General features: G+C 52.1%; 2 protein-coding genes across 2 annotated transcripts; both read left to right on the top strand.

The window, feature by feature from the left end:
• The first annotated feature begins 258 nt into the window (after positions 1-258).
• On the top strand, positions 259-1,177 carry LOC112895016 (probable calcium-binding protein CML41). The gene has a single exon (XM_025962877.1). The coding sequence runs from the start codon at positions 314-316 to the stop codon at positions 962-964; it is 651 nt and encodes a 216-aa protein (XP_025818662.1). The 5' UTR covers positions 259-313; the 3' UTR covers positions 965-1,177.
• A 9,883-nt stretch (positions 1,178-11,060) lies between these two features.
• Positions 11,061-14,188, top strand: LOC112894688. Its single transcript, XM_025962469.1, has 3 exons — positions 11,061-11,118; positions 11,215-13,145; positions 13,774-14,188. The coding sequence occupies exons 1-3, from the start codon at positions 11,082-11,084 to the stop codon at positions 13,876-13,878; spliced, it is 2,073 nt and encodes a 690-aa protein (XP_025818254.1). The 5' UTR covers positions 11,061-11,081; the 3' UTR covers positions 13,879-14,188.
• Positions 14,189-15,094: the final 906 nt, after the last annotated feature.

Consider the following 15,094-nt stretch of genomic DNA (forward strand, 5'->3'; position numbering starts at 1 on the left):
CTGTGCTCCTGCAAAGGGTAATTTATCTCGATGGCCAATTCACAGTGGACCATCGGATGGATCGATCCTTCCGAGCTCCGACAGAAAGCACGAAAAGAACAGAAAAGACCAGGGAAACTTCCCCCACTGCGCACAGTAAAATACCGCCCTGAGCCGCGGACACCCCCCCCCCCCCCCCCCCCCCCCGCGTCTCTCCTCGCCTATATATACCGCACGCGCCCACCCGGCCGCACAGTCTCTTTCCACGGCTGCAGGTTCACCAGCTCGCCGGCAGCCTCAGCTCGCTCGCGCACATCGTCGTGAAAGTCAGAGAATGGCGGACATTGAGGTGTCCAGGGCGTCGAAGCGGCTGTCCCCGAAGCGCAGCGGCAGCTTCAAGCTGAGCCTGCCCGGGCTGCTCTGCGGCCAGTGCAAGGCCGCGGCGGTGTCGTCGCCGCCGGACTCCCCCACGGGCGGCGGCGGGTCCGGCGCGCGGTCGCGGTCGTCGTCGTCCGCGTCGGCGTCGGCGTCGTCCTCGGGCACGTCCCGCGGGCGCGACCGCATGGCGGAGCTCCGCGAGATCTTCCGCCACTTCGACCGTGACATGGACGGGCGCATCTCGGGGCGGGAGCTGCGCGAGTTCTTCGCGTCCATGGGCGACGGCGGGCTGGCCGCGCTCGGGCAGGGGCTGGGGCTGGACGGCGCCGGCGGGGACCTGATGCTGGGGTTCGACGACTTCGTGCGCATCGTGGAGAGCAAGGGCGGCGAGGAGGAGGAGCGCGAGGACCTGCGCCGCGCCTTCGAGGCGTTCGAGGCCGTCAAGGGGTCCGGCCGGATCACGCCCCGGGGGCTGCAGCGCGTGCTCAGCCAGCTGGGCGACGAGCCCTCCGTGGCCGAGTGCGAGGCCATGATCCGCGCCTACGACGACGACGGCGACGGCGAGCTCGACTTCCACGACTTCCACCGCATGATGAGCCAGGACTAGGACTACTACTTTTTTTCTCTCTCTTGGTTCGTTCGCCTTTGCCCTTCGAGTCCTGATTCGTGTGTTGCCTGTAAACCGTTCTTCAGTTGGGTTGGGTCGCCTGCGTGCGCGCGCGTACGCGGCGTGACTTTGGGACGTGCCGGCTGTGTGTGTGATTGGAGAGTCTGGTGCGTGTGTTAAGAGTGTTCTGGAAGTTGTCACGTGCTGCGTGCATGCTGTTAACGTCTCAGCTTTGCTAGCGCTATGTGGTGTTGGAATCGTAATTTTAAATCGCCAGCTAAAACTTTTAGCGGCAGGGCTGCCATTACGATATTTAGCGGATCATGACCGACATTTAGCCGGCTAAATATCACAGCGGCTGCCCTTCCTAGTAGCTATAGCCGGCAGTAGCGACAGCTATATAGCCATCTATTTAAAATCTTGGTTGGAATTGGGACGTAGCGTACGCACCAAAGCGGACGACATGAGCCTTCTCTCCGCTTCTGCCGTGAGCTCCACACGCACGAGCAGAGCCAGTTCCCCATAAGAAATGGAACCGGGAGAGTCTGTTCTCGCAGGCGGAAAACGAAAACTCTACGCGTAGCGATCGAGCTCGGCCGGTTCCGCGTCCCATAATATCTGTGCGTAGAGATACAAGTGCAGTGGTGACATGGGTGATCCGACTTCCGCTAAAATTTGGATCACTCCATTTCAATGACTTTTCAGTCGACCCAATGACCCAGACAGAGGCAAACTTGCATCCCTAGCTATGTGGTGCCAACCAGGGCCGTAGCCAGCCGCAAAATCACTGCTGGGGTCATCACACTTGCACAACGGAATCGGTGAAACAATGAAGAAAATTTGGATCACTGATCTTAATGCTCCTAGTGCCAATGTTCGGAACGAAACCGTGACCAAGTCCGCTGGGGTTCTCGTCACCACGTCGATCGGAAGGTTACTGGATGACTCGCGCTGCCCGAACAGAGCGCAAATTCGAGATGGGAGAGTCAACACGTGCGTGGGATGGCAAGAAATTTAAAAATGTTCTAGTTTTAGAATTTAACCTGCCATAACCTTTTCATTTTATATACTCCTATGTTTCCAATTCTGAATGCACGATTGTGTTATTTGTACTGACACCAGAAAAATGAGATCCATCACAGGTATGTTACGAAGACATTATGTGCTTCCATCTGTAAAAAAAAAGACATTTATGTGCAGTGGCAATGTGATGCATTATAGTTCTTGTAAGTTAATTACTTGTAAACTTGGCAATAAAGTTTTCACATAAGTTGTCCCACATGTTCATTGAAAGCTGTGATATATCTCCACGTAACTTTCTACCAATCACAAGGCTAGGTAGTAGTCAATATGTCTACGTTGGACCCATGAGGTGCAACCTCCATCATTATGCTGTACATTTTATCCTAACCATCATGTATATAAGTTTCTATATTTCTTATTAGGATTAAATTCCTTTTTTAGAAGGAGTGGATTATTTCATTTATTCAATACAACATGAAAGTTACATTCAAGAAAATGACACTGGTACCATCACATGCCACGTGTTTTTATCGACCACCGTGTTCTTCTACAGCCACCACCGCCATGCTAGGTTGAAGGAACTAGACACATCCTCAAATGACAAGGCAGCAGGGTCATGGAAGTCACAATTTTCGAAGCCACCATGAGCGGCGCACGGAAGCCGGCCGGGACGTGTTAAGAATACTTGATCCCAATGGAAATTGATACTCCATAGGTTTTGTACACTTTTTATTATTTATTCAGGTATCCCCTTTCTCTTTTTTTTTTGAAAAGATTGCGGGAGCACCGCTGTGTCATTTAAGCTGGGAGAAGAAGCAAGTTCCGAGTACACCTTAAAGCGATATTACATAAAACCAGAAGAATTCGAACTCTAATAGAGAAACACTAAACATTAAACAAAGAAAGCTCCGGGCTCCGGCAAGCCAACGTCCTGCAACTGGCTTCTTCTTTGATGTCATGCACAACTTGTGCCGGTGTCGAAGATCGCTGCTCAAAGGCACACTTGTTTCTCGCCTTCCATATATTCCAGGCTCCATAAATCATCAACGCAGCCTTTAGACGTCGGACCTTCTTTGGTAGCTGGGATAACTCCTTTCCCACCAATCCACTACTTCCAAGCCCTGAGCCGGTATCTGAATAAGCTGATTTGTCCATCTCTGTAACCTTTCCCAGACTTGCTGTGCAAAAGAACAATACAAAATGAGATGTGCTCCTGTTTCTTACTCAACATTGCAGAGTGTGCAAATTGGATTGCAAGGCCATTGCCTGGCCAACAACTTATCTGCTGTCAAGATCTTGCACTGCACCAATAACCAGGCGAAAAACTTGTGTTTTCCTTCAGCTTCGGCTTGCCAAATTGTGGCACTTCTGAATGTGCTATAGCACCCCTGAAACTGCAAGTTGTATGCTGACTTGGCGCTGTAAATTCCATCCGTCGTCCACCGCCAAGTGATGTTGTCTTGCTCAGTTGTCAGCTGCACCTCTTGAACTGCGTCCCACAGCTGCACGAAGCTTGCCATTTCATCCACCGTTTGCATTCTCCACAGGCCTCTCGTCCAGTTCTGCTCATGCAACTCCTCCTTGACCGTCCGATTCTTCCTCCAAGCCCACTTGAACAAATCAGGGAAACAATCCATAGGAGCCTCCCCATTCAACCAGGACGATTGCCAGAAAGACGCCGGTTCTCCATTGCCGAGCGTTACCACTGTACTGATTCTAAATAGTTGCTTATCCACTGCGTCCACAGGTGGCTCCGAGCCCACCCAAGGGCGATCAGGTTCTGTCCACTGGTACCAAAGCCACCTTAACCGTAATGCCCGACTGAAGAGATCAAGGTCCAGTATCCCCAGACCACCGAACTTTTTGGGCCGCATTGTTTTGCTCCAGTTGACCAGACAATGAGTGCCATTTGTTTCTGCCACTCCTTTCCACAGGAAACTCCTCCTCAACTTATCTATTTTTTTAATTGCCCATTTTGGCAGCTTGAAAACTGTCAAAAAATAAGTTGGTAAAGAAGAAAGCACTGAGTTGATTAGCCTCAAACCTCAAACGCCCAGCTCTATTCAGCAGATTTCCTTTCCAACTGGCCATTTTGCCTCCCACCTTATCGATCAGTGGCTGAATGTCTACTCTTCTAATTGCCCTGACGTGTAAAGGCAATCCTAAGTACTTGCAAGGAAACTCTTTGATTGGACAGCTGAAAGCCTCCATACTCTGCTGAATTTGCAATCCTTCACAGCGTATTGGGTACACCGCGCTCTTGTCAGTGTTAGTGATCAAGCCAGACGCCATACCAAAAGAAGCCAGTATTCTTGCCACAACCTGCACCTCAGTACCAACCGGGTACAGAAAAATTGCTGCGTCATCCGCAAAGAGACTTGTTCTGATCTTGGCATTGATATTCCCGATTGACGATAATAACCCTTGCTCAGTTGCTAAGTCTAGCATACGCTGTAAAGGTTCCATATAAGATGAACAGCATTGGGGACAAAGGATCCCCCTGACGCAGACCAGTCCTGTGGCTAAACCACTTCCCTCTTATGCCATTCAGCAGCACTGTTGATAAAGATTCGCCCAGTAAAGTTGTGATCCAAACTCCCCAACGGTTCCCAAACCCAAACTGTTGTAGGACCTCCTGCAAATAGTCCCATTTGACCGTATCGAAAGCTTTTGCGATATCAAGCTTCAGGAACAAAGTAGGTTTCCTAACCCTATGCACGGCTCTGATTAGATTCTGCGTATACAAAAAAATTGTCGTGGATACTCCTTTTTCTTATGAAGGCACTCTGTGCACGTGACACCATTCTGTTCAAGTCCCTCGAAAGTCCCACTGCCAACAGCTTGGAGATCAGTTTGGTGACACTGTGAGATAAACTGATCGGCCTGAAATCTCCCACACAAGTTGCATCAGTTTTCTTTGGCAACAGAACAATGCGTGCATTGTTCAGAAGGTTGAAATGCTGATCATGTCTGCTGTAAAAGTAGTTGACAGCTTGTAACACATCCTCTTTGATCACCATCCAACTCGATTTATAGAAAGCCCCAATATAGCCATCTGGCCTGGTGCCTTTTCAGCTGCAATATCCTGCACAACAGCCTTCACTTCATCTTCTGAGAACTCTTCCTCTAGATGTTGCAAGTCAAAACTTGGTAACTGCAAATGATCCCAATCCAAGGTCACCTCCCGGCTGTTATGACTGCCAATCCTGCTGGCAAAATGTTGATACACACAATTGGCCTTTTCCTCATGAGTATGCATCAGCTCTTCTGGTGTTTGTAGCTGCCTTATGAAATTCTATCGTCTTCTTCCATCAGCCTACAGAAAGAACAGCTTGCTGTTCGCTTCACTTGCCCTTATATTGATCAACCTTGACTGCTGTAAGACCCAAATATCTTGCCTTCAAGTCCCTTCTTAACAGGCTCTCTGGAGAACTCAACTGTCTGTGCTCCTGAACTACATCTAGTATAGCAATGAGCTGTCTGGCTGCACACAACAAAAGCTTGCTGTTTCCAATTGTTTTCTTTGCCCACTGTTTTAAGGCTTTAGCTGTTCTAGATAGTTTGATGTGCAGCTTCAAGAAAGGATTGAACACATTCACAGGCTGCTCCCATGCTTGCTGTACACCGTCGAGGTAACCTGGCAGCTTGGGCCAAAATGATTCGAATCTGAACCCTCTGAATGTGCTAACTTCAGTAGCACCCACCAAAAGCAAGGGACTGTGATCTGACACAGTGGACGAGAGGGCATGAAGCATGGAAGCAAGCAACATCAGATCCCATTCCACAGAGCAGAAAGCCTTGTCAATTCTAGTTTGAGTGACCTCACTGGACCAGGTAAATTTCCTTCCCCTCAAGCTGAATTCCTTTAACTCCAAAAAATTGATTGTGCTTCTGAACTCCCCCATCAGTCGTCGATTCAAATTATCATTACTCTTGTCTTCTGCTTGTAGGATGAGGTTGAAATCTCCAATGACAAGCCATTTATCTCCCACTACTGCCTTTATTTCACGCAATTCTCTGAGGAAGTCAATCTTGTCATTGTCACCTTGTGGCCCGTACACTACAGTTAACCACCAGTCAGCCACACACTGTGTAGAAGCAATGCAAACTGTAACTGTGTGCTGGTGATGCTTTGAATGGATGATTGTGTAGTAGTCCTCGTCAACCGCAATTGCAGCTCCCCCTCTAGTACCTTGAGCCGGTAGATACGCGAACTGCTTGCTGAATCTGGGCCCAAGTGTTTCACAGATGTCCTCCGCACTGATCAGCTCCAACTTCGTCTCTTGCAGAGTTGCAATTGTGCACCTGTAGTCTTGTGCAAAATCCTTAACCACCTTCCTTCTTGCTTTGTTGTTCAGCCCCTCACATTCCAATTGAACACTAAACACTTTTGTTCACTCATGGACGACACAGGACAACTCAAGACACACTGCACCCCCCACGAGGGAAGATGAAAGCAAGGAGACTCTCCCTTGGTACAAACAAAGACACGTACCCCAACAAACAACCGCAGCACAAAAACGCACACACGCCCTGAAAGACCACACACGAACACACACACACACACACCCGCACACAGAGAATGCGGGTCTCCCCCGCTTAGGCTGATTCCAACGGAGCAGCCATCCGGGCAGGCAAAGCAAAAATGGCTCCCACGCGGGTACTGTAGCGCTCGGATTGGTGTTCCAACGGATCAGCCATTTGAGCCAGCCAAAATAGCGGCGGGAGGGAGAAGCAGCTAAACTGGATGGTACTATAGCGCTAGCGATCGACGCCGCGCCCCTGGGCCCCCTCCCACACCCCCGCCGCGTCCCCTCCCCGCGGCCGCGCACCGGCCCCGCCCCCCTCCCCCCCCCCCCCCCCGCGCGCCCCTGCCCCCGCAGCCCGGAGCCCGCCGCCGCCCGCCCCCCGTCTTGCCGCCGGCCCCGCCCCTGCCCCCGCCGCCTTCCGCCCGCCGCCGCATCCCCTCCACCTCCGCCGCCGCCGCGCCCGCACCCCCCCCTGCGCCCCTGCCGCCTTGCCGCCAGCCCCGCCCCTGCCCCCGCCGCCTTCCGCCCGCCGTCGCGCCCCTGCGCCCCCGCCGCCCGGCCCCCGCCCGAAGCCCGCCGCCGCCGCGTCCCCTCCACCTCCGCTGCGTCCCCTCCACCTCCGCCGCGTCCCCTCCCCGAGGCGGAGCTCCTCCTCCGCCGCCGCCGCCGCGCCCGCACCCCCCCCCCGCGCCCCTGCCGCCTTGCCGCCGGCCCCGCCCCTGCCCCCGCCGCCTTCCGCCCGACGCCGTGGCCCTGCGCCCCCCCCCCCCACCCCCGCCGCCCGGCCCCCGCCCGAAGCCCGCCGCCGCCACGTCCCCTCCACCTCCGCCGCCGCCGCCAGCCCGCCGCCGTCGCGCCCCTGCGCCCCCCACCCCCACCCCCGCCGCCCGGCCCCCGCCCGAAGCCCGCCGCCGCCGCGTCCCCTCCACCTCCGCCGCCGCCGCCAGCCCGCCGCCGTCGCGCCCCTGCGCCCCACCCCCACCCCCGCCGCCCGGCCCCCGCCCGAAGCCCGCCGCCGCCGCGTCCCCTCCACCTCCGCCGCCGCCGCGTCCGCACCCCCCCCCCCCCCCCCCCCCCCCGCGCGCCCCTGCCGCCGCGCCCCCTACCCCCGCCTTCCACTTTCCTTTCCGTGGCGCGAACCAGCCTGGCCCCAACGTGTCCAGCTATTTTAGCTGCTCCGTTGGAAACAGCAGCTCCATCGATGGCAATGTAAATTTGACGGGGCAGCCAAACTCCAGGATGGATGGCCCAAATGGCTGCCACCCGTTGGAGTCAGCCTTAGGCCTCAGCATGAAGAACAATGGCACTGAAAGAATCAGTGCCCCCCGCCGGCTGGAGGCCGAACGCCTCCCTATAGCTCGTGACCGTGTCATCCTGGATTGGGTCCACAAACTGTTTTCTGAAAGCTTCCTCCTTTCCCTGATCTGGCGCTTCAGTTTCCTTCAGTATCCCACACTTCTTCATAAGTAGCGCTGTTGCTTGCTGCTCCATGTTGAGCGCCGTCTTTGGTTCGTTTGCAAGGCAGATACTCCTTCTCTCCTTTTGCTCACTTGTGACAATCGCCTCCTTCTCTTTTGGTGCAGGTGTGACAAGCACCGACTGGTTCAGCTTCTTTGTGAAGATCATTTCTTCTCCTGAGTTCACCTGCCCATCCCCACTTCCTGAGACAGGCCGAGAAGGGCTGTTGTCCCCTATTGCTGGGACATCCAACAGCCCATTACCTCCTTCGATGCAAGGGTATCCTCTTTCTTTCCCTGGAAGTTAAGCCCTACAGCGTATCAATTAGGCCCTGTTCGTTTCCTACCCTCTAAATTTTAGACCCATCACATCAAACAGAATCTTGTCATTTAGAAGTATTAAATAAAATCTAATTACAAAACTTTTTGCACAGATGGGTGCTAATTCGCGAGACGAATTTAATGAGCCTAATTAATCCATAATTTGCCACAGTGATGCTACAGTAATCATCCGCTAATCATGGATTAATATACCTCATTAGATTCGTCTCGCGAATTAACACTGGGGTTCTGCAATTAGTTTTGTAGTTAGACTTTATTTAATACTTCTAAATGACAAGATTCTCTTTGACGTGACCCCTCTAAACTTTAGGCCCCAGTAAACGAACACACCCTAACCTAGAAATTATCGTACGACATTTAAAGATATCTTTACTGTACACCGTCGAAGTTCCATGAATTTGGAGACTATCTATCAATTCTTTAGGGCTTGGCTACACAGAATGCCTAAGCTACCACTGTAGTGTGTGCACGTCGAGGCAACAACTACAGCTAGTCAGCTATTTTGAAAGATGTAGAGTACTGGTACCGTGGTACGGTGCTACAGGCAATGTTGTTTTTCTAGTCTGGCCACCTAGACCCTGTCTAGCCTCCTTTCACGTCCGTCCACAGTGTGCAACTGTGCACTGTGAAATTCTTCATCCTTGAAAAATTAATTAAGATGGGGGCACCGGCCAGCCATAAATTTGTTGGTGCCGTGTGTTACATAGTCGGTGACATTACCTGATTGCAAATTTTTTCAACCGGAAATACTGTAGCGCTTTCGTTTGTATTTGACAAATTTTATCTAATTATAGACTAACTAGGCTAAAAAAATTTATCTCGTGATGTACAATTAAACTGTGCAATTAGTTATTGTTTTACATACATTTACTGCTTCATGTATGTGTCCTAAAATTGATGTGATGGAGAGAGAGTGTAAAAAGTTGAAATTTAGAGTGGATAAGTGCTCAGTTCGAAGCTCTACCGTCCTCTCATCGACATGACCATAACCATTATCAAAAATATCATGCCTGCGATGAATGAGGTTAGTCCCACTGCTGGCCAGATCGAAATCTTCATAAAAATAGTGATCCCAGCAGCGACGAGAATGACATGCAAGACCAGCACGCAAAGGCTCTACAAAGCAATGAGCAGAACAAGGGGAAAAATTAGTAAAGTGTAAATATATAATGCAGAAAACATTAGCAGACAGAACTGAAAGTAAATTGTTTTGATATGCGATATAGAATTTGAGATACCGCTCTCGAGATCGACAACGGCCGCATGCCTAGGCTGTTTTGGTTTGGCCCTCCCTCCTCCTGCTTCGACGATCGCCGCCATCGTTCTCTCCAAATTTGCTTAGCGATGATCTCCTGGCCTCTATATTCGAACACGTGCAGGGCAAGCTGTTCCAATCGAGGTCTCGATGTGGTGGAGAGGTCTTCCTGGGGCCAAATTTATACGGGGCCCGGATAGCCGCGCCGGACACACGGCGCGGTACAGCGGCGCGCGGCGTTGAACTTCAGGGATCGTGTCGATTCGGAGAACTCTAGCCGTGTCGAGCTCGGCTTCGGCCAGTGCTGCGGCGCACGCATGGTCCGTGCGCGTTAGCTTTCCTAATCGGACACGAACCTCCTCCGTGGCCCCAGCCCAGCAGAGCCTCCATAAATTTGCCCCCCGGGGGAGCTCGCCGCCACAACGTCTTCTTGTGGCCGAGGAGACGAGACCGCCAACAAGCGGAAGGGGATGGAGCTCCATCTGGGGAGAGCCCCGGACATGGAGTTCGATCTCGAGAGCGGCCCTGGGATCAAGGGAGACGAGCCGATCCCGGAGGAAGACGACGCGGTCGACACCGTCACGTGCTGCGCTGTAAGTCGTTTTGTGTTCATGTCACACGCGCCGACCTTCAGCTAATCAGCTCCTGCTGCTTAGCACTCTCAGTCTGTTTGCAGAGAGACAAACATATCCTCATGCACTGTTGGGATTATTATCTTTTTGCAGAACGTCAGCCTGGTAGCTCTGTTTTGCATCCTCCTCGGCGTCGCCGTCTTGGCTTACGCGAATCTGCCATTTAGGCCGGCACTGGCGCTGACCGCCGTCGCGGTGACGATCTGCTTGGTGCTGATGCTTGCGATCACAGCGGCGAGAGACAGATACATTGGCAAGCGCATGGCGGACAATCTCGGAGCCCAGAACTAGACGGTGGCAATGGTGTATGTGTAGACTGTAATGTCACGTTGTATCAAAGAGAATGGCACCATTAAACCTAACACTAGCATTATGGTGCCTCAGGTAGTTCTGCCAAAGTGCGTCCACAAACATTCAACATATGCTAGCACCAGACTTAGTTCTGCCTAGATCGATTGTATTATTTTTTTCTCTCTCAAAATCTTCCATCCCCTTTTAAGGGTCCTACTTCGTATATTCATCTGCTACGGCATACGAGTACACGCTCGTGTTCAGCTTCAGCGAACCAGCACCGTCAGATGAAGCCTGAACCGCCGGGATGGAAAGCAAGCAGGCGCCGGGCCGGGCGCTGCACTGTGCGGGCCGCGGCCGAACATGTGCCGTGCCGGTTGAGCTAGCCAAGCCCATGTCGCGCCGTATAAAAGCCTGCACCGCCGGGCGCCGGCGCCGCCCCAACGGTCGGATTACCAAGCGGTTCGAATTTCGAAAAGCTCGATCCCGTCCCCACACCCAACCTCTCCATCTCTCCGGCTCACCGCCTTCCACAATCCACACCGCCGCTTGGCATCGAATCGACCACACCACGACGCGCGCCGCGCCATGGATTTCCCAAAGCGAGAGGGAGCTCTTCCGCCAGGTGAGGGCCCGGCCGGATCTGACCCATCACCCCTCTAATTCGCTGCCGTTCTTTGCTGAGTTGAGTTCCCTTTGGGGTTTTTTTTACCTCGCGCAGGTGCTCCGCGGAGGAGCCCCAAGGCGATGAGGCCCGGAGCGGCGGCCACGGAGGCCGACGAGAACGCGAGCCCCAAGCGTCCCGTGCCGGCGTGGGCCGCGTCGCCGCAGAGGAAGAAGGTGCTAGGCGAGCGGAACGACGGCGGCATGGAGGCCGCGGCGTCGCCGCCACTGCTGCAGCCGAAGCCCGCTGCTAGCCCGCCCACGCTCACGGGGCGCGGCGCGGGGGCGTACGACCCGAAGACGAACTACACCACGCCGCGGCCGGAGTTCCTGCGCTACGACCCCGAGCGCCGCCGCGAGATCCTCCTCCGGGTGGCTCGTGCGGCGGAGGTGGAGTACGACGACTGCTCCAGCGCCGCCTCGGGCTCCGCGGCCTCGGAGGACGACGGTGGTTCCGTCGCCTCGGACGCGGCGGCGGCGGCGTCCCCGGTCTCGTCTGCGCGATGGAGCGACTCTGAGGCCGAGCTCGACGACAGCGACGAGGAGGAGGAGGAGGAGGTGGCCCCACCGCGTCGGGGCCGGTGGGCGCGGCGGCTATTTCTTCTGCTCGTCGCGGTGGCCTGCTCGTTCTGCTACATGTCCGGTATGAATCCAGCTGCCTCCTCTGTTTGTCTAGAAGATGGGTTCGATTTCATGGGACCGATTGGGGGCACGTGCGATGCTGGTGAACAGGAGGTAGATTCCCTGAGTTTGTTAGGGGCAGTTTATATGATGGGTCCGGAGGACGTGCTGGAAGAAACTAGAAATCAATTTGTGCACGGGGACACTGAGGGTGTGGTTCATCTTTATGATCAGAGAGCTTCTCCAAAAAATCTGGTGGCAGCTACTATGATGGGAATAGCTGATATGTGCATTAATGCTCCATTGGGAGAATTGACATGCCAAATTGGGGTTGAAAGCAGTGAGAATGTGGCTGATTCGAATGAAGATTCTGAAGTAGATGAGCACAAGCCAGAAGTGGCAATCGAGTCATTCAAGAAGAATGAGCAAAGCTGTGAAGTTAGTGACTTGGGTGGAAACATCTCATCAGATTCCATTGGTTCCAGCTCCACCCACACTGCTGACATGGAAGAGAGCAGTTCAGGATTAGACCATCAAGAGGAAGGGGAGGATCATTCTAATCAATCTGTGATGCAGTTGGTTTCCACAGAGAAGGCAATGGAATCATCAAGTGCCAAGCTGAATTACAGGAGTAGTTTGGAAAGCCAGGAGTTGAATCTTGACACTGAGCTATGGCAGTATGAAAACACAGCAGAAGCTGCAAAAGCAATATGCTCTACTGCAAAATTTCTGTGGTCTGCTATGGAACCTCACTTGCTGCAGATATTGGCATGCTTCTCTGTTGCAGGTTTTGTGGCTGTAATGTTCAGGTACTTTCAAAGATCAAGAAAGATGGTTGCACCTGCGTCACAACATATGCCTTCAAAGTCACCTGCAGAAGTGCCAGCGTTAGTACCCCATCATACTGTGCAGTTGCCAGTAGTGCCTCCTTCACCTCAGGCTGTGCAGCTGCCTGTGTACTCTTTACAGGAACCTACACAACTGACAGTTCCAAAACAAGGCCTGTCTGGCAGCTTGGAGGTTCCTATGGAGTTGCCATTGCCCAAGCCAGATCCATTCGTCAGCCTTAAGGTTCCTGTGGATCATGGGAACCGTGATCAGAAACTTCAACAACGAGATGCTAACAATACCATGGCTTCAAATGGTGACCTTCTGAAACACAGAGATGTTGACAGCTCCAAGCCTCCAGTTGTCGAACTACTTGGAGAGTTCACATTTGCAGACAGCTCAAGAGGGAGGGCTATCAAGAGCTTGAATCAGTATGCTGGAGGTGCTGCAATTCAGGAATTGCCAGAAAAGGATGTGGACAAGATGCAGATGAATTCAAGCATCAGTCAGACCCATAGTGTTCAAAGAGGAAGAAAAGAGGCAAGTCCAATCCTTCCTAGTTTCATCTGTGTAGTATATTCAGCACTCTAGTTGTGGAAGAATGTGGTTGCATAGTATGAGAAATGTTTCATCCAGAAAAAATGCAACGGATCTCAATACTCGTGCACTCTAGTTACCTAGAAGTTCTTAGTAAATTTATTGATGATTGTTTTTAGATGAATTAGGTGATGAGTTTTTTTTTTGCAATAAATCTATACTAACCTGTGCTTTTATTACTTTATGCTAAATTTTCTGTGGGGTTGTGGGGGTCACATTACTGGTGACTATTTCTCCAAGCATAGATTAACAGTGACAAGCATCCATTTGTATTAGTACTCCTTTTAGTTTCCATGGAACAGTTTCAGTTCACATCCATTTGTCATAAATAAACCGACAGGTAGTTTTACCATTGTTGCTCTTGCTCTCATGATCTGTGTCCACTACACCATAAAACTATGCATTTGGAAATTTATGTATTAACATCTATATGTTCTAGATATTTTTTATATCATAATATATGTACAAAGCAGAAGAGACGAAGAGAGATCAAGTCAAGAAGAGTTATGTATTTGCATTCACAACTTGTTAAGCAGCGAGCTGTCCACTTAGTTATCATTTTCTTCAACAGGAGAACTCTGTAAGAAGAGAGAAGACGGATGTGACACCAGCTCCACTGACGCCGACTCCATTAAGACGTTCAAGCCGCCTCCGCAGCAAGGTGACTACACCTTGAGCAAGACCGCCTCCATTGACGCATGCTCGTAGACTACGGATGCTGGATCCTTATGTGCTGTGGTTGAAAGCCGTGGGGGACAACACCTAGCTGTTACCCAAGAACGCAGGCTTGGCTGCTGCACTTCAGGAGCTGGGACAGTCTGTCAGTGTTACCTGAAAAAAGCAGCGGTGTTCTGTAACCGTGTGAAATCTGTATCGACTTCCTTTAATGCTCATGCGCTTGTGTTCCCTCGTACTGATGGCTACACTGTAATGAACAAATCGGTGGAATTCGAGTTCATCCAAAGTTCTAAATCTCTGGAATTTTAGCTGCTGATTTGTTGTACGCACACTGCCGCCGACTGAAACGAGGCTGTCGTTGTGGTAGTATGATGCCACGGTTGAGACATTGCAAGAGTTGATGCATCGGCCGGCCGTGGATGGTGACTAGTTGGAATATTAGAGCCAAGTATATTGCTACACGTCAGCTTCAGCAGTTCTATAGGTTGTCTCGGGTAAGTAGACGTAGGATTTTTATTAGGTGATGGAGAAAGAAGAAGAAGAGAGAACAACGTGGTTGTTTTGCGAGACAATCGCCAAATAGGTTAAAATTTAGGATTATAAGATCACTTTCTCACCATTATATAGGTTCTTATTGCCATGCAACTCACAATATTTTCTTTTTTATGCACAAATTATAAAATTATATATTTACTATAAAATAACAACTTATTATTTGCATTATCTGTTACGTTATCTCAAGATGACGTGGCAATGCATGACCATCTATTATATCAATTTACTTTCGCTTGCATGTGTATACGATGTTTCGGCTGCAATAAAACCCGACGCGGCCAGCCAATCCCATTTCCCGTTCCAGTAATTCCATGTTTACACTCTTTGTACGATGTTTCACGATCGTGGAACGCATGTAATCTGTACGGAGTATATAGGATCATCGTCCGATCGCAGACGTCTTTGGCCACCAGCCTGAGGCAAAGCCAACCCGGCGAAGGCAGCCATGCAAGCTCGCGGAGTCCGCCTTCTCCACGCGCGGTGCTAGGCCACCTCGCCTCAGCTCCCGGGACGGCTGCAGCGCCAACCTGGCCGTGTCTCCCTCCACGCGGCGCTGGCGCGCGGGGTGCCACGCCCGACGATATCGCCGGCTTCCTCGGCCCCGCCGGCGGCAGCGCCCACGCCGCGCTCGCGTCGTACGTCGCGATACGCGCCCCTCG

The sequence above is a fragment of the Panicum hallii genome, chromosome 5 (genome assembly GCF_002211085.1).
Source record: "Panicum hallii strain FIL2 chromosome 5, PHallii_v3.1, whole genome shotgun sequence".
NCBI lineage: Eukaryota > Viridiplantae > Streptophyta > Magnoliopsida > Poales > Poaceae > Panicum > Panicum hallii.

Bases quoted from the DNA above. Each gene is read 5' to 3' on its own strand.
- LOC112895016 (XM_025962877.1), top strand. From the start codon at position 314: ATGGCGGACATTGAGGTGTCCAGGGCGTCGAAGCGGCTGTCCCCGAAG.
- LOC112894688 (XM_025962469.1), top strand. From the start codon at position 11,082: ATGGATTTCCCAAAGCGAGAGGGAGCTCTTCCGCCAG. The intron at 11,119-11,214 runs GTGAGGGCCCGG...TACCTCGCGCAG, and splicing joins AGAGGGAGCTCTTCCGCCAG to GTGCTCCGCGGAGGAGCCCC. The intron at 13,146-13,773 runs GCAAGTCCAATC...TTTCTTCAACAG, and splicing joins TTCAAAGAGGAAGAAAAGAG to GAGAACTCTGTAAGAAGAGA.